This window comes from Equus przewalskii, chromosome 5, assembly GCF_037783145.1.
Source record: "Equus przewalskii isolate Varuska chromosome 5, EquPr2, whole genome shotgun sequence".
In the NCBI taxonomy this organism is placed as follows: Eukaryota; Metazoa; Chordata; class Mammalia; order Perissodactyla; family Equidae; genus Equus; species Equus przewalskii.
In genome coordinates this window covers 71,376,022-71,401,020 of record NC_091835.1, presented here as the reverse complement: position 1 = coordinate 71,401,020, position 24,999 = coordinate 71,376,022, and the positions used below count along the sequence as shown (strand labels likewise).

At 47.6% G+C, this 24,999-nt stretch overlaps 2 protein-coding genes across 7 annotated transcripts; both read right to left on the bottom strand.

Moving 5' to 3' along the window:
- Positions 1-4,163: 4,163 nt before the first annotated feature.
- Positions 4,164-7,902, bottom strand: PRR13 (proline rich 13). 5 transcript variants are annotated; one of them, XM_008532971.2, is made up of 4 exons: positions 7,535-7,902; positions 6,896-6,934; positions 6,170-6,519; positions 4,164-4,837 (listed from the first exon to the last, which is right to left on the bottom strand). In XM_008532971.2, the coding sequence occupies exons 2-4, from the start codon at positions 6,912-6,914 to the stop codon at positions 4,796-4,798; spliced, it is 411 nt and encodes a 136-aa protein (XP_008531193.1). In that variant the 5' UTR covers positions 6,915-6,934; positions 7,535-7,902; the 3' UTR covers positions 4,164-4,795. The 5 variants fall into 5 exon arrangements, with proteins under 5 accessions (XP_008531193.1, XP_008531195.1, XP_070477621.1 ...); XM_008532973.2 differs by having other exon boundaries at positions 6,896-6,962; positions 7,535-7,602; XM_070621520.1 differs by having other exon boundaries at positions 7,368-7,597.
- A 7,325-nt stretch (positions 7,903-15,227) lies between these two features.
- AMHR2 (anti-Mullerian hormone receptor type 2) lies at positions 15,228-24,541 on the bottom strand. 2 transcript variants are annotated; one of them, XM_070621473.1, is made up of 12 exons: positions 24,071-24,482; positions 23,584-23,766; positions 23,294-23,320; positions 23,129-23,173; positions 22,779-22,856; positions 22,475-22,593; positions 22,133-22,363; positions 20,425-20,539; positions 20,108-20,280; positions 19,753-19,900; positions 19,445-19,581; positions 15,228-18,559 (listed from the first exon to the last, which is right to left on the bottom strand). In XM_070621473.1, the coding sequence occupies exons 1-12, from the start codon at positions 24,342-24,344 to the stop codon at positions 18,362-18,364; spliced, it is 1,728 nt and encodes a 575-aa protein (XP_070477574.1). In that variant the 5' UTR covers positions 24,345-24,482; the 3' UTR covers positions 15,228-18,361. The 2 variants fall into 2 exon arrangements, with proteins under 2 accessions (XP_070477574.1, XP_070477575.1); XM_070621474.1 differs by having other exon boundaries at positions 23,129-23,320; positions 24,071-24,541.
- Positions 24,542-24,999: the final 458 nt, after the last annotated feature.

Here is a 24,999-nt window from a genome sequence, read left to right as displayed (position 1 = left end):
TTTGTGTATATCTGTAAATCTCCACATTAAAACTCTTTTTAAAAAAATAGAGAAGAGCCCTGGAAGGGAATAAGACAAAATAAGGAGAGGGAAGTTGAAAGAGACAGCAAATACAGGGTTATTATTGAATCTTGTACAAGTCCCTGAGTGTCAGTTCTGACCTGAATATTAGTCAAGTTTTACTGGGCAACCCCAATTGAGTGGAGACATCTGAAGAAGGATAGCTTCCTGAAGTAGAAAATAAGGCTTGGGGACTCCAATGCCTTTCTTCTCACCCCCAAAATGAAGAGGTGGGCATTGGGAACAATGTGAGAAAGAAATAAAAAGAAGTCTGTCATTTGGCAAAGGCAAGGGGCGGACCAAATACTGAAAGAGAGGAAAGAAAGTAAGAAAATGTTAGAAGACCCAGAAAAAAGCAAACTCAGGAGTAGGCTTACTGTGCGGCCTGGGCTGAAGGTGAGATTAATCTCAAGATTTTGCATTTGGGTTATTTATACCCTAGGGGCTCTGAGAGCTCCAGTGAAAGTGAGTGCCTATCCCTGAAATCATCTCTAATGTGGGATGCAAACCAAAGATCAAATCAAAAGTTGATGGGGGGCCAGCCCAGTGGCACAGCGGTTAACTTCAGTGCACTCCACTTCAGCAGCCTGGGTCCGGTTCCCAGGTGCGGACCTACACGACTCGTCAGCAGCCATGCTGTGGCAGCAACCCAGATACAAAATAGAGGAAGACTGGCATAGATGTTAGCTCAGGGTGAATCTTCCTCACGCAAAAAGAGGAAGATTGGGGCCAGCCCCATCGCTGAGTGGTTAAATTCATGCACTCCGCTTCGGCAGCCCAGGGTTTTGCTCGTTTGGATCCTAGGTGTGGACATAGCACCACTCGTCAGGCCATGCTGAGGCAGCATCCCACATGCCACAACTAGAAGGACCCACAACTAAAATACACAACTATGTACTGAGGGGATTTGGGGAGAAAAAGCAAAAAAAAAAAAATTTGGCAACAGTTGTTAGCTCAGGTGCCAACCTTTAAAAAAAAAAGAGGAAGATTGGCAACAGATGTTAGCTCAGGGTGAATCTTCCTCAGCAAGAAAAAAAAAAGTCGATAAAATAACATTATCCTCTACTAACAATAACATGGCTTCTATTGGGGCTGGCCAACAGTTGCAGCCAGCTTTGAAAGAGAAAGATGGGGTGCATCTAATAGCAATACCTGATAATGTTATGAATCAGTGAATTCTTCTGGGAAGGGGAACCAAGCTGGTCAAGTGAGTGAACGTGCCTAGCGCCACAAAGCAACCTGATATATGGACGTCTTGCTATATTTAGTTTTTAGTAAGAAGAGAATGGCAGAATCCCAGATCCTCTCATGGACACCAGGTAGTGAAGGCATAAGATAAAAACATTTGAGAACTACCATCTTTAGAGTCTTACACTGACGCACAAAACAGGGGGCACAAACCCAATGCTCTCAGGGTCCAAGCAAGTGCTGTAATTGGGAGAAGTTGCCTAAACAAAGGCAACAGGAGTTTGAAAGGGTGATGAGAAGACTGGAGAATACAAGACCCATCTATAAGGAATGACTACTACTCAGGGCCATAACTCTGCCTTTAGAAATGTGGGCCCACTGTTGCTAGAGTTTCCAGCTTGAAATCTGAACTTTTATTGAAAATGTCTCATATTTAACGCAGAGAGTGGTCCCTCCAAAAAAAAAAAAGTCTCATAGCCAGATATAGCCATGGGCATCCAATTTTTCAACCTCTGGCAAAGATCTATGTACCAAAATGTTCACTGCAGCAGTTAAGTGTACAGCAAGACTGGAAAGAATCTAAAATTGTAGCAATAAAAGATTTGTCAGATAAACAAGCCATACACACACACACACACACACACACACACAGCTATGGAATCAACTCCAAGATAGATAATTAAATGAGAAAATGTTAGGCCCAAAAGAGGGCCTGTACTATGCTCCCATTTGATATAAAGTGGGGGTGGGGGGCAATAGGAACAATGTGAGGCAGAAATAGAAAGGGGGAGACTTGACTATGCACGGAATAGCTCTGGAAGTTTGCAACAGAATCTGTTGTCATGGTTGCCTTTGGGGAGGAAGCTGGGAATCTGAGATGAGAGGAGAACCTTACTTTTCACTGAACATCCTATTAAAAATACTACAGTTTTCTCCAAGTATATGTATTATTTTAGCTTTTAAAAAGTTAGTAAACTTTTGAGAAACAACACTCACACAACCACAGCAAGGTGCTCTGCATATGGTTTAGAAATGCCGAGAAGGGGTATGCTCTCCCCTGTTAGGAACAGGGAGGAAGTGGGCAGTGAATTTTCTCCCTAATTTCTTTGTTTCTTTGTGTTTTTCCCCTCCAGCTCCTTCTCATTGTCTCTCCTTATTTCTGTCTTTTTTGTCAATGTCCCATTTCTCTTCACCTCACAGCCTCCCCCATCCCCCCAGTCGCATCCCCCACACCCACATCTTCCTTCTCCTCCTCAAAAAGGAAGAGCTGATGAATAAGTGAAAACAGAGAGTGACTGGAAAAAAAACATTAGAATGGCCCCCAAATCCAGGACACTGGAAAAGCAGGCCTTGGATTTCCTAATAAAATTAGAAGCAAGATCTAAAATATAGGAAGACTTCATTTTTTTCATGTAACTCGCCCCAGGGACAAGTCATGGATCCATACAGCCAACTAGAAAACACTCGTTCCCTGTTCTTCAAGCCTCACACTCAATCCCCAAGCCCGGTGAGCTCCTCAGAAATCTCTCTCAAGTCCACTCCTTCTTCTAGCTCCATCTCCCCGACTTTAGCCTCATTTCCTGCCTTCAGGCTCCCGCACTGGGAATCAGGCTCAGGAACTCCTGAACTTTCACGCTATGCCTTTTTACAATTCTGTACCTCTGGAAAACTTCTTCTGCCTGGAATCTATTAGGTTAAGAGAACAGATTCGGGAGCCACACTGCCTGAGCTCGAATCCTAACTCAAGTTTTCTTCATCTACAAAATGGGAATAATTGTACCTATCTCACAGGGTTGCTGGGAAGATGACACAAGTTAGAAATTTACAGTACTCAGTGCCTGGCACATAAAAGCTGGGTGTTTGCTGATACTGTTGACCAACTGGGAAACTCCTCCTCGTCCTGAGGCCCAGCCCAGACCTAGCTCATTTTCCCAGTGGCACTGTCACTCTTTCCTTGGCTCTCCCACTACTTGATCCATGTCTCTACTGTGATCCTTTTTACTCTATTATAATAACCTATTCACATATTCACATGTTGGTCTGCTCCATTAGATCCTGCAGGTCATGGAGGGCAGGGACTGTGTTGTTCATCTTTGTAGCTTCAGGACCCAGAACACAGTATTTCCTCAATAATTTCCAGGAAATCAATCTAGCCCCATTAGGATCCCTGTGGTTCCAAAACATGCTACGGAGCTTTATGTCTCTGTACCCAAACACATGCCTTTCCCAGCTCCCCTCTGCCATCCCCTTGGTAAATCCAGTCTTTTATTTTTTTATCTACTTGTACTTTTCACACTCAAGTCCCAAGAAATAGTTGAAATGTCACTTTTCCTATAAAGTCATGTTTGCTCCTTCCCTTCCCAGTTATTTCTAGGTTTACATCCCTCTGGCATTTTATAGCATCTATCTTTATTAGTTCTCTTAGATGTCTTTTCCCTCTACTCTACAGATCTTTAAGAACCTGATGTGTAGTGCCATGCATGGCATATAGTAAACCAGTGGCCCTCAGTTCCAGTTGTGCATCAGAAGTACCCATAAAGGTTCTTAAAAATACTGATTTGTAGGGCCCCATCCTTGAAGAGTCTTATTCAAAAAGATTTGGGGCAAAGCCCTAAATGACTCTCTGATAGCTGATGGGCAGCCAGGGTTGAGAACCTCTGCAGAAGATACAAAAACTTATGCTAAAGACCTATGTCCATTCATTGAAGGAAAGAGAGTAAAGATTCATTCCACTAAACCTGAACCAATTCTGAAGGTTCCTCCCACTTAAGAAACCTAAGGACAGTATGGTATCTTCCTCGCTGATGCTCTGGTTCCTTACTACAAAACTGCTATACTTTAAAGGGCCTGTGGAAGGGCAGCAGAAGTAGTAGAATGTGCTGGGCTCAACTAAGGTAATGGCACAAGTGAACAGAGACGAGGCGAAACAGCTTTATTTGGACTGAGAGTGGGAGAATGAGAGGAGGACCTGAGATGGCATATGAGCTAAAGAGTAGAGATTAGGTTCCAAAATGGCAGAGCTCATCAACCAAATGGACCCCACTTTCCAGCAGCTTTGAGGTTAGTACAATCAATAAAGGCCTGCTGGGAAATGTATTTGCCACTAAATCACCCATGTGCGCCACCACTGCAAACAAGGTACAGGAGTTTTATTTTTCCCCCTGTAATTAAATTTCCACAACACCTCCCCAACCACAAGTATTACAAAAGAAAGGGGAAAAAAATCACATTTTACAGATCTTAGACTTGTCTTCAGCTTTTAGTTCAAAGGTCTCATCATCTTCAAAAAATAGTTCTGCTAAATTCATCAAAATAAGCTTAAGCTTCAATAGCTCAAGTTCTATCCAAGTAGTGAGAAGATGGCCTTTGCTAGCCCATTTTCCCTAGCCAGTTAGGACTAACAGCAGATTGAGGCTCAAATTGGGGGGGGGGGGGGGGGGCGCGGCGGTGTACATGAGGGCTAATTTCCCCCAGTACAAGATGGCATCTGAAGCTTGATGGGAGAGCAGAACTGGAGAGACTTGAGGGAAGGGTCCAGGCTCTGTGTTCAGTCAGAGTCACTGCTGGAGGAGGAGGAGGAGGAGGAATGCTGCAAGGGGAAAGGGGAAAGGAGATAGCATCAGATCCAAATGACCTTTGACCACTCCACCCCTCCACCCAAGTGCTCGCTTCCTAAGAAGGACAGAGTCTTGAACCACACTGTCCTTTAATCAGCAAAAGCAAGGATTTCCTTCAGCAGTGAGCACACAGGAACGGATTAAACCATCCTAAATCATCCCACAGAATTTAACATACTGCATTTGGAGCAAGTTTCCAACTTTCTTTACCTGAGCCAGTGCCTAGGCAAGGAATAAATTACAGGACAAGTATAGAAGAGTGCTAGGAAGCTGCTGCTACCTTATAAATGTTTATTGATTAGCTGAACGGAAAGTTCCTAGTGGCTCTGAATCTAAGAAAAGTGAGTAGAATCAGCACCTGTGTCTGCATCTATCTCTTACTTTTTTCTATGCCCCAACTGGAAGAAATGAGGAAGGTAGGAGAGAAGGCTGGGAGGATCCTAGTCAAGGTTCTTTACATGCACACTGCCGTCAACAACTGTCATTAAAAACATTTTTGAGTCTCTCCAGGGTAATTTCTCTCCTATTCAATCTTTCCTTCTCAGACTTCTACCAAAGATCCAGAACCAGGAACTAGCACCCAAAGCTGTAAGGCAAATAAATACTAGGCAGTAAAATACAAATTAAGGCCGCCTCAAGATCCAGGTTGGTTCAATCCTTCCAGAGTTGTCCTGGGAGCTAATGTCACCCTTGCTAATTAACACTCCTCTAGAATGAAGATACTTAGCCTTGGGGATGAGGATGAAACTCAGGTTTTGTTTGAGGCTGAGAGTCACTGACTACTCCTGTCCTCAGTTTCCCTGCTGGGTAGTAGGACAAAAGACCCATGTAATTAAAACAACACCCTGAGAACAACGAAGGAGAGAAAGGAACTCTAGGAACTAGGGCCAGATTATTATCTGTTAAGCATTATACAAGCCTTCGGTTTGTCAATGGACTGACCCTATTAATTGACATTTTGACCACCTGAGTGGGAGTGTCCAACTTGCTAAAACATGCATCTGGGGGTGCCAGAGCAAAAGTTCTGGGAGAGAGAGAAAGGCAGGCGAGCAAGAAGGGCTTTTGATTCTGAAATTCATTCTGTGGCTCAGCCTAGCCCCTCGGGCAGGGAAGGCCCAATTAGCCTCACATTTCTTTTCAAGATTATCAGATTCTTCCTAGTGGGAATCTTTACAAAGAGGAAGAACCATCTACACAATCGCCTCCCCCTGTCCTCAGACTGCGAATCCCCCTTGCCCACCCCCTGCCTGCCTAGTCCTTTGGAGGGGGCACTCCTTTCTAGCCGGGTTCCAGAGGGCACTGACCTTGCCATGCTTGTGGTGTTTGTGCGCCTTTTTATGAGCTTTCTTCATTTTCTTCCGCATCTTCTTGTCCATCACCATTCCTGGTCCTACCAGGCCAGGAGCCAAGGGATTCACAGGAGGCATGCCAGGGGCAGGCGGTGGGCATGGCGGGGGGTAGGGACCTGAAGGTGGGCATCCTGGATACCCTGGCGGTGGCACAGGATGAGCAGGCCCACATGGGGGGAAAGCTGGATTCCCGGGGAGAGGTCCTGGGGGAGGGGGGCCTGGAGGAAAGGCAGGATTGACAGGGGGTGGATGGGCAGGATTGGGACCTCCGATGTGAGGGGGATATGGACTTGGCCCTGGATGCCCTGGTGGAAGAAGCAAAGAACAAAATAAGATTAGAACTGCCCAGAGCCTCTGACAACAAACAACAATAACAAAAAAGGGGGTTCCGCTTCTCACTCAACGCGTCCTTAAAGGGAAGTGGAACAGTGAGGAAGGAGAAAGGAGGGTAAGGAAGACAAGCCTGCGTAGGAGAGAGAAAAGGTAAGGTCTCTGGCAGGGATGGTGAGGGAAGGAGACCGTGAGCTCTAAGGAAAGACAGGAGCACTGGTCAGATATGGTCAAAGGACTTTGCTTTTGCGGGTGAGGCTGGAGAAGTCGAGGAAAAACCGACACAAACTTCCTGTTCCGGAGCCCATCTGAAAAAGGGTTGGGGTGGGAGAAAAGACCCCAAACACTTACCAGCATTGGGATTCCACATGTTCAGGTGTTTCTTCTAGGCTGAGGAGAAAGAAATGAAGGCCAAAAGCTGACAGCCCAGAGGTGGGAAGGGGATTTAGAGACCGCGCCCCAAGGCCTCCGCCCCACCGTCGCTCTCAGAGAACTACCACGACATCCACAGGAGGAACGTTTCTTTTCACCCGCTCCCTCGCCCTCAATACCTATTTTATTGCTAGTTCCCTGTCCACAGGAATCCAGCCCCCGGGGTCCGCCGCCTGCCACTACCTCTGGCCGCAGCTGGAGGTCTCTAGCTCCTCCGGAGAGGGGCCGAGTCCGTGAACCTCGCTGGCCCCCTCCCTCATCTCCCTTTCCGTGACTCAGTCCGGAAGACTTTAACCAGCCACGGGCTAAAGAGGATCTTAAACAACTTTACCGCCCCCGGGGAGGAGGACGAGGGGCAGGACCCCAACCCCAGGCTAAGAGAAGGACCCACCTCCAGGCGAAACCGGGAAGGGAGCTCGGGAAAGATCCTCAGACACTTACATACGTAGACACACCCCCTTCCCCCGTAAAAAGGGCAAATAGAGACCATAGCTCCCAGCTGCGAAGGGACCCCTGACACAGAAATGACGAAATTGGGGAATCCAGAACCCCCGTCACCTTTACACCTCCAGCGCTTGACTCGTCCTTCCCAGTCTCCGCTCTCACTTCCTGGTCACCCCTACCCCAAGGCTTGGGCTCCCGCCTCTGCTACCTCCTAGTTGGTAATCATGTGGTCACTCGGCGTTATGATTGGAGAACACACTCGTCAATCACTCTAGCCCCCACTCGGCTAGGAGGCAGGGGTTGCAGTAGGGGCGGAGCGGAGCTCTTTAGGGCGAGGCTGGTGCGCAGGGGCAGGCGGGCCGGAAATCCCTGGGGCGGGGCTAGGACAGGTGGGCTGGGAGAGGGCGGAGCCAGTTTCTGGGCAAAGTCTCCGAGCTGCGGACGAGAAACCCATCCGCTGCACTCGGAGCTCTTAGTCCAGTGCGTGCGAACTTTGGAATGCTAATACACCGTGATAACTGTTGTAACACAGGTACATACAGAGCGCTTAGGGAAGGGCGGGGAGCTGCTGAGACTCAGCTCCACGCCTTGATATTGCCGCCTCTCTCCTAGCCCCCGGAGGAAGTAAAGAAACTTTCTTAGGGCGAATTCTGCAGAGATTTCCCAATCTCCCCCAGGATTCTCTGTCTTAATTGCACAGCTCAGCCATCTGTCGAATTGCATAAACCAGAAACCAAAGAGGTCGTCCTCCATGGCTCTCTCCTTCATCTTTCCCCCTTTTCCTCCAACGCTACGAAGTGCCTGTTTTGTCCCCAAATAAATCTGGAATCCCTCCACTTCTCTCCATCTTCCCAGCTCCCAACCCGCCATCATCTCTCGACTAGGTTGCTTCACTGGCCTCTTTTTTTTAACAACACAACAAGCTTGACTTAATGAATATAGGTAGAACCATGCGCCCAAAACTTAAAAAATATTCATTCTTCTTAGAATATTTATAAAAATTGGTCTCAACCAATAGAATTCAAATTTCAAAGAATTGTATAATACAGCCCATATTCTCTGACCACAATGTAAAATATAAATACAAACATACATCTGGAAATGAAAAAAAAAAGTCTTTCAAATAACTACAGGTCAAAGAATAAACCATGATGAAATTAAATACTTTGAACTAAGCTAAGATGAAAAAACTACATCCCAAATTTGCGGGATACAATAAATATGAAGATAAATTTTAAACTGTTTGTTATCTTGAACTAAAGACTTTGATAGATTTTTTTAAATACTTTTTATTTTGAAATAATTTTAGACTCACAAGAAGTTGCAAAAATGGTAGAATTCCCATGTACCCTTTACCTAGCTTCTTCCAATGATAATATCTTACATAACCATAGTGTGTTTTGATTTTTTTTTAAGATTTTTTATTTTTCCTTTTTCTCCCCAAACCCCCCCCCCCCCCCCCGGTATATAGTTGTATATTTTTAGTTGTGGGTTCTTCTAGTTGTGGCATGTGGGACAGCACCTCAACATGGCCTGACCAGTGGTGCCACGCCTGTGCCCAGGATCCAAACCCACGACACCCTGGCTGTGGAAGCAGAGCATGCGAACTCAACCACTCAGCCATGGGGCCAACCCCATTAATTAATTAATTTTTTTTTTTTTTGGAAGATTAGCCCTGAGCTAACATCTGCTGCCAATCCTCCTGTTTTTGCTGAGCAAGACTGGCCCTGAGCTAACATCCGTGCCCATCTTCCTCTACTTTATATTTGGGATGGCTGCCACAGCATGGCTTGACAAGCAGTGTGTAGATCAGCACCCGGGATCCGAACCAGCGAACCCTGGCCAACAAAGTAGAATGTGCGAGCTTGACTGCTGCAGCACTGGGCTGGCCCCTCCCTCACACTCTCGTTCTTCTTCTATGCAGCCTTCCTCAACCCACATAACCCCTTTATTTAATTTCTTATATATACTGCCACAGTTTCTTCATTGCAATCAAGCAAATACTGATATAAATTTATACCCCATCTTTTAAATATAAAAACAGCAAATGATGCAGAATTTAATTTGCAACATTTTCCCCCACTTAATATATCTTGGAGCTATTTCCAGATCAGTACACAGAGTGTGTCCTCAGTCTTTTTCACAATTGCATTTTATTCTTTTGTATAATGTACGTACCAGAATCAATTTTTTTAATGTCATCTATTTTGTTTTTTAGTGTATCTTTTTTTTAATGTTTTTTCATGTGTGTGTGTGTGTGTGTGTGTGTGTGAGGAAGATTCACCCTGAGCTAACGTCTGTTGCCAATCCTCCTCTTTTTTTTGCTTGAGGAAGATTAGCCCTGAGCTAAAATCTGCATCAATCTTCCTCTACTCTGCACATGGGATGCCTCAACAGCATGGCCAATGAGTGGAGTAGGTCTGTGCCCAGGATCCAAACCCACGAACCCAGAATACCAAAGCAGAGCGCGAGGAACTCCAAGCACTTGGCCATAGGGCTGGGCCCCAGAATCAATTTAACCAGTTAACAGATATGCGTGTTATTTTCAGTCTTCTGCTATTAAAAACAGTGTCACAGGGGCTGGCCCTGTGGCATAGTGGTTAGGTTTGGCACACTCCCTTCAGTTTGGATCCTGGGCATGGACCTACACCACTCATCAGCCATGCTGTGGAAGCGACCCACATACAAAATAGAGGAAGATTGGCACAGATGTTAGCTCAGGGAAAATCTTCCTCAACAAACAAACAAAAACCAGTGTTCCAATAAATAACGTTATATATATGTCATTTTACATATTTTTACTTTTTATAGATGTTGATGAACTACCCTCCATAGAGGTTATATTTATTTACATTCTCACCAGCAATGTATGTGTCTATTTCCCCCAACTCATCCAACAAAAAAATACTCAAAATCTTATTATGTACTGTAGTGTCTGCAGCAGTCTGGCCCTGCTGCTTCTCTGGTTTCTTCTCACAATGCTCACCCCTGGCTTTCTGCCCTCCAGCCCCAATGCTTCTTTCATCCCTCCAGATCTTGGTTACTTCTGCAGAAGGGCCTTTGCACTTACTGCCCCTTCAGCCTAGAATGCTCTCCCCATCTCTCTCTACTTCGCCTAATTAATTCCTGCTCATTTATCAGCTCTCAGCTATAGGATCACCTCTTCAGGGAAGGCTCCTTGACACCCTAGTAAGGCGAGGTTCTTTTGTTGTAGTGTCTGGCAGAAGCTTGCCTTTCCTTTAGTGCACATATCTCGGTTTATAATTATACATGAATCGGTGATTACTTCATTGACGTCAGCTTCCTACATTATGCTGTAAGCTTCTTGAAAGCAGGGACTGTGTTCCTCAACACTTAATGCTTCACACAGTGCCATGTATGTAGGAGAGTATCAGTGAATAAACTGTTAAATGAGTAATTACGTGAATGAATGAATGAATGAACAAGTAGACAAAGAGGAGTAGAGCATGGTGGCTCTGGAGTTGGTCAGACAGACCTGGATTCACATCCTGACTTTGCCATTTATTGTGTGACCTTGAATAGTTATTTAACCTCTTGGACCATCAATTCCCTCATCCGTAAAACAGTGGCGCTGGTACCTACCTCATAGGGTTGTTGTGATGAGATAATCATGTATCTGCCACATAATAAGCACTTATTATATGATAGTATTACTATTATTGTTCTTATTAATATTAAGAACTATACTATTAGACCAGCTTAATTTTTTTTTTCTTTTGAGGAAGATAGCCCTGAGCTAACATCTGCTACCAATCCTCCTCTTTTTTGCTGAGGAAGACTGGCCCTGAGCCAACATCCATGCCCATCTTCCTCCACTTTACATGTGGGACACCTGCCAGAGCATGGCTTGCCAAGTGGTGCTATGTCTACACCCGGTATCCGAACCGGTGAACCCCGGGCTGCCAAAGCAGAACATGTGACCTTAACCACTGGACCACTGGGCTGGCCCCTGGGTATTTTTTTAAGGTAGAACTTAGCAGATTTGGGCCGGATGCGGAGTGTGAAAGAAATAGAGAAATCAAGGGTGAACCCAAGGATAGTGAGCAACTGGGAAATAACGGTACCATTTACTGAAATAAAGAAGATGGGGAATGATCACATTTGGACCAGTGAAGTTAAGGATTCCCATCAGATATCCAAGTGGAGATGTGGAGAAGGCAGTTGGATTTGGCAATCTGGAGCTCAGGGAGAGGTCTGGTCTAAAGAGAAAAAAATCGAGAGTTATCAAGGTATGTAAAGCCAAGGAAATAGATGAGGTCAGCTAGGGGGCAAGTGTGGCAAGAGTAGAAAAGAGGGCCCAGCACTTGGCCTCAGGCCTGCCAAGGTTTATTGGCAAATTGGAAAGAGAAGAGGAGCTGGCAAAGGATACAGAGTGAGTGGCCAGTGAGGTAGGGGGAAAATCAGAAGCGAGTACAAAGAAAGGATTTGAGGAGGAAGCTATCCAATGTGTCAAATGCTGCCGATAAATTATGCAGAATGCAGACTGAGAGTTGGCCATTGGATTTTGCAAAGATAGTGCACTTTTTCAGAGCAGTCTCAATTACATGGTAAAGATAAAATTTTGCCTGAAACAAACAGAAGAGAGAATGAGAAGTGAGAAAGTGGAGACAGTAAATAAAAGCAATTCTTCCAAGGAGTCTTGGTAAATAAGGAAGCGAAAGAATGGAGTAGTAATCATAAGAGACCAGACAGTCTAGGAAGGGCTTTGTAAGATGGGAGAGTTTAAAGCCTGTTGTGAACTGATGAGAATAATCCAGTAGAGAGAAAAACTGCTGTTGCTGGAGAAATAAGGGATAGGTGAAGGAGCAAAGTTCCTCAGTGACCAAGAAGAGGCCTTCCAGTCTGTGGGTGGAGGCACTGGCTTTAGGACAGTAGCAGTATAGTGCTAGAGAAAATGAGCTCTGGAGCCAGACTACTTGCTTTGTGACCCTGGACAAGGTAGTTAAAAAGAAACTTCCGTGCCTCCATTTCCCCACCTGCAAAAGAAGGGATAATAATCACACCTAATTCATAGTGAGGATTAAATGACTTAAATATGTGAAGGGCTCAGAACAATGCTGGACATATAGAGAGCCCTATATATGGGTTATTATTGTTATTGTAATAGGAGAGAAAGCAGAGTCTACAGGTCCAGATGCAAAAGCATTGGTAGATTTAATGGTGGGAAGATGTGACCATTCTTTGCTGATTGTTCCCATTTTTTTTTCCCTTCGGAGAAATAACAAGCAAAGTTATCAGTTGAGAGTGAGGTGGGGGAATAAGATTAGAAATAGTCATGTCAGAAAGTGGGCAAGTGAACTGACCAGGGAGCTGCAGTAGGATTTTTCTTTGAGGAGGAGGATTAGCCCTGAGCTAACATCTGCTGCCAATCCTCCTCTTTTTGCTGAGGAAGACTGGCCCTCAGCTGACATCCATGCCCATCTTCCTCTACTTTATATGTGGGACACCTACCACAGCATGGCTTGTCAAGCAGTGCCATGTGCACACACGGGATCCAAACTGGTGAACCCCGGGCCACCAAAGTGGAACGTGCACACTTAACTGCTGCGCCACCAGGCTGGCCCCTGCAGTAGGATTACTGGGCATTGCAGTGGGATAATCCCATGCAGTGGGATTACAGAGGGCCCATTTGAAGTTTGTGGGCCATATATGTAGAAGGAGACCAGTCAGCACAGGTGGCGGTTTCCTCTAGTTAAATTCCAACGCATGGGACAACTGTGGAATAGAAGAACTGGATTTAACTTGGGCTAGGATTTGCCTGGAAAGTATAAGAGAAAGGTAAAGAGGGCAAGGCTGTTGAGAGTGTATGCACGGTAGTGACTGTGGTGATAGACCATGGAAAATAAACTGAGCAAGGAGAGAAGACATAGGGACTTGATGGAGAGTGAAAAAATGGCGGGGTCAATGGATTAGATGTCTCAGTGGAGGCTCCCTGGAGTAAGTGAGCTGAGAAGGTAAGAGTTGGTATCCAGAAAGTGGAATGCTTGAAACAGATCTTGGTGACTTAGGTAGTGGAGGAAAATCCTGTTGAAAGTAAAAAGGTCATCAAAGGATTAGATTATCTACATAGTGACTGAAGACACCAAGAATGATGACAAAAGGAGTGAAAGAAAGAAAAAGACTTTGAGCCAGATGCTAGTCTTTAACAAATACAGAGGAGTGACCAGGAGGTCTGTAAGTGATCACAATGAGGTGAGATAGCAAGTGCCATGGTCTGATGGCATGTATTTCAGAGAAGCTTGGGTTTTGGAAGGACAGAGATGGAGAAATGGTCTGGAAGTAGTAACAGACAGAAAGGAAAATATCTACCTCTTCTCCAGGGTGTGTGAAAGAAAAAACAGCTACCACTTCAGGAAAAGCAAGGTTCGTTTTAATGGGTGGGCGAAGGTGAAGCAGACATTCAGAGAAGAGGCTGAAGATACAGAAGATTTTGTAGATATTTCCCTAGAACTGAAGCAGGCACTATAGAAATGCAAAGCAGCATGAGACACCTGTCCCTTGCTCTCTAAGGACTTTAGGTAGGTGAAGACATAAAACCATGGCACAGGACCAAATGTGTGTCACTGTACGACCTCTTCATCCTTTTCCTAGCAGGTCTGTTGGTCAAGAAGCGTTTATTGAAAATACCTTAGCACGTCAAAAGTGAATGGCACTCTCCTTGAACAGATGACAAAACCCAGGTTCAGAAAGGAGAAGCGGCTTTTTGCAGGTTCCACCCTAGTTAATGACAGGTCCGGGTCAGGCACCCAGGACTCTATCCAGTCCACCAGGCTGTACGCAGAGGCCTGAACTGCGTGCCATAAAGGAACTACAAGGAAAATAAACGACGTTTCTCCACATCCTTCACGCTTTCAGTTATAGTCTAGTGAGAATATACTGCTCACTAATGAAATAACCAGCAAACAACATGTCAATAAGCACAAAATATGCTACAAGTTGTGTTCACAAGTGCCAAAGGGGGGCAATCTGAAGTCATATGTGGCTTTTTAAGGAATATTTCCTGGGGATAGTAAATTTGTTTACATGCTTTCTCTAAATTCTATAAGAATTCACGAGAATTAAAGAAAAGTTTGAAAACACAGAAAAGTAGAAAGAAAAAGCAAACTGCTTTTGATCCCATCACCTAAACAAAATCACCATTGTTAATATTTTGGTTTATTACCATCTAGTCTTTTTTTCTAGGCATAGACTTTTTAAATTAATAAGCAAATGTTTAATTTTAATACACAAATAATGCATATAGTTCAAAATTCAAGAGGTGAAAAAAAGTAGATAGTAAAAAATCAGTCTTCTTCCTGCTGTCTACCACCCCAATCTTCAGCCACACAGTTTCCATCCCATGAGTCCACCTCTAGTCACAGATTCATGTTTTCAAGTTTCTAGAAAGTTTATTTACAAGCACATTGCATCCACATGAGCACGGAATCACTAATTGTGGCAAAATCACACCAGGCAAACACTGGATTTGGGGAAGTAATCTTCGCAACTGGGACTTTAATACTTAATCATAGAGTCATGGAATTATGGGGTTGGAAACGACTTAGGGAATCATTCATTCAACTTCCTGTGGAAATTAAATAAACAAACTTTTCTAGGAGTTCACAGTTAGGAGAGCCAAGACTATAATCTAGGTTTTCTGACTTTTATATTAGTGATCCTTTCGGTACAACTTATTACAACACACCCACTCAAAAACACTGCAAGTGGGCATTGTAATACTTACCACAACCCTCCCCTTGTTCTTTGTATTTATGGCCTTTCTGATGCGATGGAGATGGTCATAGTCTTTTTTTTTTTTTCAATAAGCTTTATTTTTTTAGAACAGTTTTAGATTTACAGAAAAAGTTGAGAAGGTAATACAAAGTTTTCACATTCCTCATACCCACTTCCCCCTTTTGCTAACATCTTACATTAGTATAGCGTGTTTGTTTTTGTTTTGTTTTTTTTAGGAAGATTAGCCCTGAGCTAACTGCTGCCAATCTACCTCTTTTTTGCTGAGGAAGACCGGCCCTGAGCTAACATCCATGCCCATCTTCCTCTGCTTTATATGTGGGACTCCTGCCACAGCATGGCTTGCCAAGCCGTGCCATGTCCACACCTGGGAACCCAGCCTGCGAACCCTGGGCCGGCAAAGCGGAACGTGGCACTTAACTGCTGTGCCACCAGGCCAGCCCAGTACAGTGTGTTTGTTACCTTAATGAGCCAATATTGATTCACAACTATTAACTAAACTCCATGACTTTATTCAGATTTCTTTAGTTTTTACCCAATGTCCTTTTTCTATTCCAGGATCTTGTCCAGGATATCACATTATATTTAGTCATTGTGTCTCCCTAGGCTCCTATTGGTTGTGATAGTTTCTCAGACTTTCTGTTTTTGATGATCTGGACAGTTTTGAGGAGTACTGGTTGGGTATTTTGTAAAACGTCCCTCTATTGGGATTTGTTTATTTTCTTGTGATCATAGGTTTATTTTTTATTTAACATAACCTTATGCTTGTCAGCATATGTTTGTATGTTCTTTTTACATAGACATTATCCATTTCTAATAATTTATGGTGTTTTTTGTGAAGAGTTTTTAATGGCTGAAGATTCTTGCTCTGTTATTTAAATCCTGTGTGACCTTGGACACATTTCTAAACTTCTCTGAGCCTTTGGTTTCCTCCTCTATAAACGGTGTTCATTGGATTGTCATGAAAAAGGCAAGTAGGCTGTTGAGCAGAGGCAAAAGATAATGAAAGTCATGTTTAAAGATTATTCAGGGGCGGGGCTGGCCCCGTGGCCGAGTGGTTAAGTTCGCGCGCTCTGCTGCATGCGGCCCAGTGTTTCGTTAGTTCGAATCCTGGGCGCGGACATGGCACTGCTCATCAGACCACGCTGAGGCAGCGTCCCACATGCCACAACTAGAAGAACCCACAACAAAGAATACACAACTATGTACCGGGGGGCTTTGGGGAGAAAAAGGAAAAAATAAAATCTTTAAAAAAAAAAAAAAGATTATTCAGGGGCCAGCCCGGTGGCACAGCAGTTAAGTTCGCACATTCTAATTCTCGGTCGCCCAGGGTTCGCCGGTTCGGATCCCGGGTGCGGTCATGGCACTGCTTGGCAAAAGCCATGCTGTGGTACACGTCCCACATATAAGTAGAGGAAGATGGGCATGGATGTTAGCTCAGGGCTAGTCTTCCTCAGCAAAAAGAGGAGGATTGGCAGTAGTTAGCTCAGGGCTAATCTTCCTCAAAAAAAAAAAAAAAAGATTATTCAGAGAGCAGTGTTTAACCTAGACTGGGGGGAAAATAGGCAGCCAAGAAGCAACTGCCGTTGTTGGGGCCTGCCAGGCTTAGGAAGAAGGAAAGGGAGATGGTGCCCAGAAGCAGGCCCTGCCCATGCCACCTCAGTGGGACTCAAAAACTGACGAGATACGGGTACAATGAGCTGGGGCCACAGGAAGGAGCAAGAACACCTTCCTTGTTGGGATCCTCTAGGACCAAGAGAAACTGGGTAACTTTGAGAGTCAGGGGAAGGGGGGAAGGCAGACCTGGTGGTGAGGGGAGGGCAGGAGCTTGGATTTTGGTGTGTGTAGTTCCAGGCAGTGGCGGCCTATCCAAGTGATGAAGTCTCATAGAGAACTAGAGCTCTGGGTGTGCAGGAAGTCTCAGGGCTTGAGAGCACATGGGCTTTCCAGAGGCTAATCCTGGAACTCTAGAACAACCAAGCTAGACAGGCGTCAGTCACAACTGCCACCATTACAGAGTGTCCACTGAGGCCAGGTGCTTCGTGAGACCTGTCACCGCTTCTTTTTCACCCTGAGTTGACCCTGCAAGCAGGGGAGGTGTTTTTATCTGTACTTTACACACGGTAAAACTGCGATTCTGGGGGTTCAGTAACTTGCTGAAGGATGTAGAGCTAGTGGGTCACTGGGCAGGAAGCAATCCTGTTGTAGCGAAGTCAAAGCCCTCCTATCACTCTTTGGTTAGACCAGAGGCCTCCAACACCCTATTTGGCAAATGAGAAACCTAAGCCCTAGAAGGAGGAAGTAACACGCCCCAGAGCACTCAGGTAGCTAGAAGCTAAGCTAGGACTATAAACCAGACACCTGCAACTGGGCTGACCCTGAGGGGCGCCCAGTGTTCAAGGAGCCTGGGGTGGTAAAGAAAAGCCAGTAGAGAAAACACAAAAAAAGAAATGAAGGAAGACCTTTGCAGCAGGCTCACACACCTGGCCTTATCTACAGTTCTCCACAGCACCCCACCTCGCTCCCACCACACGCCCTACACTTTGCTACCAGGTTACTTACAGTTTCTTACCACACCATGTGGTGCTATACCTCCCTGGGCCAGGAATGCCCTACTGCCCCCAACACTCGTGGAAAACTCTTTCTCCTTCAAGATCCAGTTCAAGCATCCTGTGCCCTGCGAGGCCTTCCTGCTCAAGCCTCAGGAGAGGACACTCCCCTGGGACCCCAACAAAGTGAGCTGTAGTTCTCTGAGTACTCTTAGAGCAGCGATTTCATTGTATTCATCCTTCTTTCCCCAGTGCCTAGCATGAGATCCCAACAAATAAAGCCTTGTGGAGGAGAAGGAAGAGAAGAGAGACAGGAGGAGCCCAGGGTCACAGGAAGGGAGGAAGGTCCAAGAATGTGGAGTCAGGAAAGCTGACTTTGTCGCTCTCCTGGGCATGGCTATCCCCAGTTACTGGTCAGAACTGCAGTGGACTGGATGTCCACAGAAGAATCCAAGCATTTGGCAAGTAGGAAGGGGAGTGGTGAGGCAGAGCCGACGGGCATATGATCATATTCACGTTTGCACATACATAGATGACACATAAACTGCATATTTACACACGAGAAATGGTACAGGCAGGTTGAGGATTCCTGGAACAAGGGCCTTGCTGAACACGGACATGGCAGCCACTCAGCTGAGGCCTACAAGGGAGAATGGCAATGGGGAGGAGTTGAGAGGCAGTCCTCTGGGCAGGGAGGTGGACAGCCCTCTGGGAAGGAGTGGGCCTCCTGAGGCTGGGCCAGGGCAGCCAGGCGCTGCTGCACACACTCAGCTGTCAGCCGGGCTTCCGGGTCTGCATCCCAACAGTCCTCTAGGAGCTCTCTCAGGCCACCAGGGTCCTAGGAAGATGACCAGCAGGCAGGCTTGACCCTAGGATCCTGAGTGGACCCCAGGATTAAAAGGTGTCCACCACTCCCATTTTCAACACCCCTCTTCTGATCCTGTCTGGAGCCTCCCTGCCCTCCCCCTCACTGAAATCCAGCCCTCTGTATCTTGTTCCGGATGAGACAGGTTCTCTAGGTACCTTCCAAAGGGCCCACCTTTTCCTCTGAGGAGCTAATTCAGCTTGATGGCTTAACGTGCTAAAGGGAAATTACTCTCCTTCCTCTCAGGCAACCAGGCTCTTCTGCAAACAATGCCTGGGCCTCAGTTATCTAACCCAGCAGATACATGTGCAGTGGAAATTTCAGACCATAACAGAGGAAGGGGCTTCGTGTTAAGAAGCTGTTTGTGCAGACCCCTGAAATTTCAACGTTAGGCCACTGCTTTCACCCTTTACACCTAGAACTGGCTTTATTGGGTCATAGCAGAAACACAGACATGTAGGACAGAATGACGACTTCTTGGATTGAAAGTTGGGCTCCAGTATACCAGAAGAGAAGCCATCTTGGGGGCAGATCTCAGGGCAGAAGCAAAGCCAAGGAGGGCTTCCTGGAGCAGGGGACTGAGGAACAGGGCTAACCGATGGTGGGGAGAAGAGAGACAGACTAGGCAAGACTGAGCAGGAGGAAGGCTGTGTTTCAGGGATGGGCTGTGTGAGACTTATGGTGGAAGAAGATGAACTGAGGTACAGAGCAAATTTGCCCAGCTCCAGCTGAACACGAGCTAGGAGTGGTGAGAGATGAGAGGAGCTAGGACTAGATGGGCTGGTCCTGGCAGACAAGTCCTTGAAGACCATGCCCAGACTCTACAGATCCCCAGCCCACCAGCCTGTGGCCTCTTACTGTGGCGAAGCAGTGCCAGGTAGATGGGATGTAGGGGCGCCTTCTCTCCTCCACTGCCAAGGTCCACAGCTCACAGGTGGTGGGGGTGCTGCCCAGCTCTGCCTCATAAGCCAGTTGGAAGGGTGGTGGTCTACTGTCTGCAGAAAGGCACATGGGGCTAGGTGTCAGTTACCCCTAGGGTGCCTCCCTTATAGGAAGGCCATGGGGGAGAAGGGCAGGGTTTCCTGGGTCAGGAGGTAGATGTATCTGTAATGGGTGGGTGAGACATCCTGGGGGGCCGGAGCGGGGACTGTAGCACCCATCCTTACCAGGCCGCAAGTCTAGGCAGCGGCTCAGGATCTCCCACAGGAGCAGAGCCAGAGAATAGACATCAGCTCGCCGGAGGGCCATGCCCCAGTCCTGTAGATCAAGAGTTTTGTCCAAGAGCTCCGGCGCCATGTACCTCTGGGTGCCAGCCTGGAGAGCAAGGTGTGAAGGGCCAAGAATCATCTCCCTGGCAACCCTTACCACAACACTGATCCGTGAACATTTCCCCAACTACAGACTCAGCAATGTCCTCCGCAAACACTGTCAGTACTGCTGCACTGTTGCCACGGCAACGGGCACATCTTCATCAGCACTGCCACCATCATCCTGGGCCTCACCTTGATCCAGAGTACTCACCTCCATGATGGCAGCTGGGCCTCGGGGTTGAGTAGGCGCCCAGGCAGGGGGCTGAGTGAGGCCAGGGAGCACCAAGGCGAGGCCCAGGTCTCCAATGGCACACGACCCATCCTCCCGAATGAGCACGTTCTGGCTGCTCAGATCTCGGTGGGCAATACCTGGTTTATATTGGCCTGTGGGAGAAGCCAAGGTTGAAAGGACATGGATCCTCTTGCTCTCTTTTTTGACCCAATCCTTCCCCTTCAAGCTCAGGGAGAATCAGAAACATAGCAGTGTGACTCCTGACTCCCATGGCTCCCTGCTCCCAGCTCACCCACCATCCTGCCAGCGCTCCTCATGGAGAAACGCCAGGCCCTGCGCCAGGGACAGTGCCATCCGCAGGGAACTTCCCCAGTCACTGGTGTGCTGGGTCAAGTAGTGGCACAGGGATCCCTGGGGAAAAGCAGAGAGAAGAGGGGGACACACAAAACTGGAGGTGACTGATCTACCTCAGGGAACAGAAATAGTTGACAGACACACCCTGCATATCCCAGCAGACTGACACACTGACACAGCCAGGCCAAGACAGGCAGAGGAGGAGTGAGAACATGCATCAGACAGATGGACAGGAGAAATAGTAACTCTAGGTTAAGGGTCCTGAGCACTAACTGTGAGCCAGGCCTCCTGTAATCCTCACAACCCTAGGAGGCAGGTACTCCTGTCACTCCCATTTCACAGAGGAGCTTGCGAGAGAGCTAAGTAAACTGGCTGGAAGTCACTTGGCCAGAGGGAAGTAGAGCATGAACCAAAGCAGTCTGACTCCAGCGTCACTCACTATTAACCATATCACACTGTCTCAGACAACTCAGGACAAAGACAGAACCAAAAAAGGGAAGGCGAGCTAAGCAGGGGCACCGCTCGTGAACCACCTGGCCTGAGGTGTCAGGTCTGCATGGCAGAGCGGCCAGACAGGGAGGGCCGTCGGGTAAGAGAGCAGCAGGTGGGGAGCAAGTGAGAGTTGGAGGGAAGGGAGCAATAGAGTTCCTCATTCAACAGACGCTGAGCACGTTCAGTGCGCCAGGAAAGTTAAACAAACAAAACCAGAAAAGCAGTGATTTTTCAGCTGGGCAGTGAGGCACATGGTCAAAGAGGATTCTTTTCCAGAATTCAAGATTTCAGGGGCTGGCCCCGTGGCCGAGTGGTTAAGTTCGCCCGCTCCGCTGCAGGTGGCCCAGTGTTTCGTTGGTTCGAATCCTGGGCGCGGATGTGGCACTGCTCATCAAACCATGCTGAGGCGGCGGCCCATGTACCACAACTAGAAGGACCCACAATGAAGAATATACAACTATGTACTGGGGGGCTTTGGGGAGAAAAAGGAAAAAAATAAAATCTTTAAAAAAAAAAAAGATTTCAGAGGAGGAGGAGCTGCAGGTGCCGGTGGGGTGCGGAGTCCTGAGTAGGCCCACAAGATGGGGTGTGTCCCGGCCCCTGCCTACCTCTTCCTCTTCACTCTACTGCTCACCGTCCTGCCCTCAAGTCCTGACTCCTCGTTCCTCTCTTACACTACCATGGCCTTTCTTTCAGCACCTAACACGCTTGACAGATGACACTTATTTTTCTGTTTACCTGATCCATTTCCGTCTCCTCCACTACCCAGTAAAATCTGTAAGTCAGGGACTAGGTGTGTTTTTCCTAGCACTCAGCACAGTGCCTGACAGACAGTTCATAAATATTTGTTGAGTGAATATATGAATGAGTTTGGAGGGCTAGGCCTGGAGGTATTTCTTTAACAAGGGCTTTCTTTAAGGCTGGAAATATGAATTGTTTTGATTTCTCCCTTTCCTTATCTATATATTATGAGTTAAAAATATTAGCAAGTATTGCTTGTGTAATAAAAAAGAAAAAACAAGAAAAGTCGTGTTTAATGTTTTAGAGAAGAGGAAATCTAAAGCAGAAGAGTAAGTGTGGGCAGGGCCCAGCTGCCATCCAGCCCCATCCACATACACACGCAGGCAAACACACATGTAGACATTCTTTGGCCCTCACCTTGGGGTGCAGTTCCAGTACCAGCAGGGGCCCACAGGACGGGGGGCCAGGGCCCCCCCTGCTGGCAGTGATAAAGCGGACAATGTGGTCGTGCTGTAGGCCTGGCAGCTCGTACAATGCTCTCTCAGCTTGGAACTGGGCCACAGCCCTCAGGGGGAAGGCCTTGATGGCTACCAGCTCTCCTTGCAGCTGCCCAGCCCATACCACCGCGTGACCTCCTTCCCGGATGACCTGATGGGGACATGGCGCTGGGTGCAGGCCTTAGCTGGTACGAGGGCCAGGCTTCCTCCCGACACACCCTCTGGGAGTGCCTAAGGGACCCTTCCCTCCCTCCCCGGGCACCTGGGAGAAGCACAGCTCGGGCAGCTCGGGCAGCTCTGTACTCCAGTCTCTGCCTGAGTCTGGCTCTGGCTCTGGCTCTGGCCCACCTCGCACTCTGGAGGCCTTTCGCTGTAGCAGGACTAGGGCAGAGAAAAGCCTAGGCTCAGGGTGCACAGGCATGGAGACTGGGAAGGGAGCTTTGCGGGAGTTAATGGGGGTCAGGCTGTAGAGATCTCAGAACCATGGGGTCAGGGGAGCCTGGAGGGGGTCAGAGCTTTGGGGCAGTTTCTTGGGGTTACAAGGGAGGGATGGGGCAGATTAATACCCAAGATGATGCTGCCCAGCAGCAGCAGCAGAAGGAGGAACAGCCCCAGCAGCACCAGCGCCATCCAGATGGACTCACCTGGACGTTAAGGCAAGAATGCAGGCTGGATGAGCTCTGCCCCAAATCCAATCTCTGCTCCTCTCTCCCTCCTTGGAGGACTTGCTTCTAGACCCACCCCCACTCTGGTCACAAGCCCCCTTATCTCCCAGTCACCAGGGCAACCAACTTCTCAAGGCCAGGAGGAGGGAAGCTTGGTGGTGGGGAGGTAGGGTGAGAACTGGCCCTGGTTCTACTTCTCATCCTAACCTGGGCCCCAGCCCCCACCCAGCTTCAGCACCCCGGGTGGCTACCTGCGACAGCCTGGAGACCCTGGGAGCCAAGAGTGCCAGGGCTCCCTGGAGGAGGCAGATGGCTATAATTGGCATTGCAGAAGTCAGTGCCACAGGAGCAGGTGAAGAGAGTGGAGCTGGGGCTGGGGTGGGCTCGGGGGCTTGGGTCACAATCGGGGGACTCACAGCCTGGCTCATCACTGTCTCGGCACCCTGATGGGGTGGGATTCGGAGAAGAGAAGAGAAGAGAAGGGGAAAAAGTGAGAAAGAAAGAGAGAGAGGGTGCATAATGGGGTCTGGGAACAGAGATGATAAATCCTTCCTCTATCAGAGACATCCATCCCTTCCATCTCATATGGGCTTTTCTTTTCCTCCATACATTCCATTTCTCCTCCTTTCCCTCAGCTGCCACCCCCAACCCAGGATCTACCTGTCTCCCACCCTAGCTATCACCTGCTATATACTTTGCCATTCACCTTGCATCTCCACCTGTGCCCGGTCTTGGGTCAGGTTCCAGATCCCAAAGCAGCAGCGGCTGTAGAGGCAGCGGATAACCCTGGGGGGCCCTGGTCCTGCATCTAGCAGCTTCCCCAGTGTCTTTGTGCTTCCCCGCACGCCGGGGGCCTCAAAGAACACACAGGTCCGTGTGCTTGGGGGTGCTGCAGCCCAGGATGAGGAGAGGGGAGGGTTCAAGATGGGAGTGAATGCAAGGGAAAAACAGCAGCCAAAAGGAGAGACAAAACATGTTTCGTATCCAAGGGCCAGCATGGTAAAGCCACAGGAGGAAACAGGGTCAGCAGAGGCCTGGAACCTGACCTCCACCATGGGGACACATGGCTCTACCCTTCGTCCTTACTCACCCACCCCACTTACCACTCTTCCAGGGGGGTGGCTGCTGCTTCAAATGCCCCTTTCCCTCAATAGGTGGATGGAAAGACCCTTCCCCTCCCTGTAGACACTTACCTTGCACAGCTGTAGGAAGCAGTGCCCAAAGCCCCAGAGTCCCCAGCATCATGCTGAAGGAGGTAGCAGCAGGAGGGAAGCATGAGCCAGCACAGCTGCCCCTGGCCAGAGCTTCCTTCAGATATGGGGCACTGTGGGGCTTCTGATCCCTCAGTCCCCAACTCCGCCCCCCTCTGTCTTCCCAGTCTCTGTGGGGGAGACGGCCGCTGTGGGGGAGAGGATGGGTGTGGGGAAAAGCAGGGAGAGACAGGGAGGAGCAAAGAACCAATCTCATATCCTTCTCTCTTCAGCCACCTCCTCTTTTCTCTGCAAAGTGGGAGGAGGGGGCCTTGGACGCCCAGCTGAGAACCCAGTGATGCCTAACTTCAAACCTCTGCCCTTTGCTGACCCTGGAGAAAAGTGCTGGATCCTGTCAGCCCTTCCCAGGCTGGAAACCCCAGTGAAGTCAAGTGCTCAGAGCCATTCAGCTGTGTCCAAGATCTCGTATTTTCAGGGTTTAGATATGCAGCTCCCTGGGCAGAGAGAGGCTTCACAGCCCATACTCAGACCTCATTTTTCAAACTCAAAAATCAGAAAACAGTTACATAAAATTTCTCACAGTACAAAAAAAGTCACATTGGGGCCGGCCCCGTGGCCTAGTGGTTAAGTTTGTTCACTCTGCTTCGATGGCCCAGGGTTTCACCGATTCAGATCCTGGGTGTGGACATGGCTCTGCTCATCAGGTCACACTGAGGTGGTGTCCCACATGCCACAACTGGAAGGACCCACAACTAAAAAAATTATGCAACTATACACCGGGGGACTTTGGGGAGAAAAAGGAAAAAAATAAAATCTTAAAAAAAAAAATCACATTGAAAATGGGTATAATGGTAAATCTTATGTTACCAAAATTTTAAAAATTACATTGACTCAGACACTGAACAAATCAC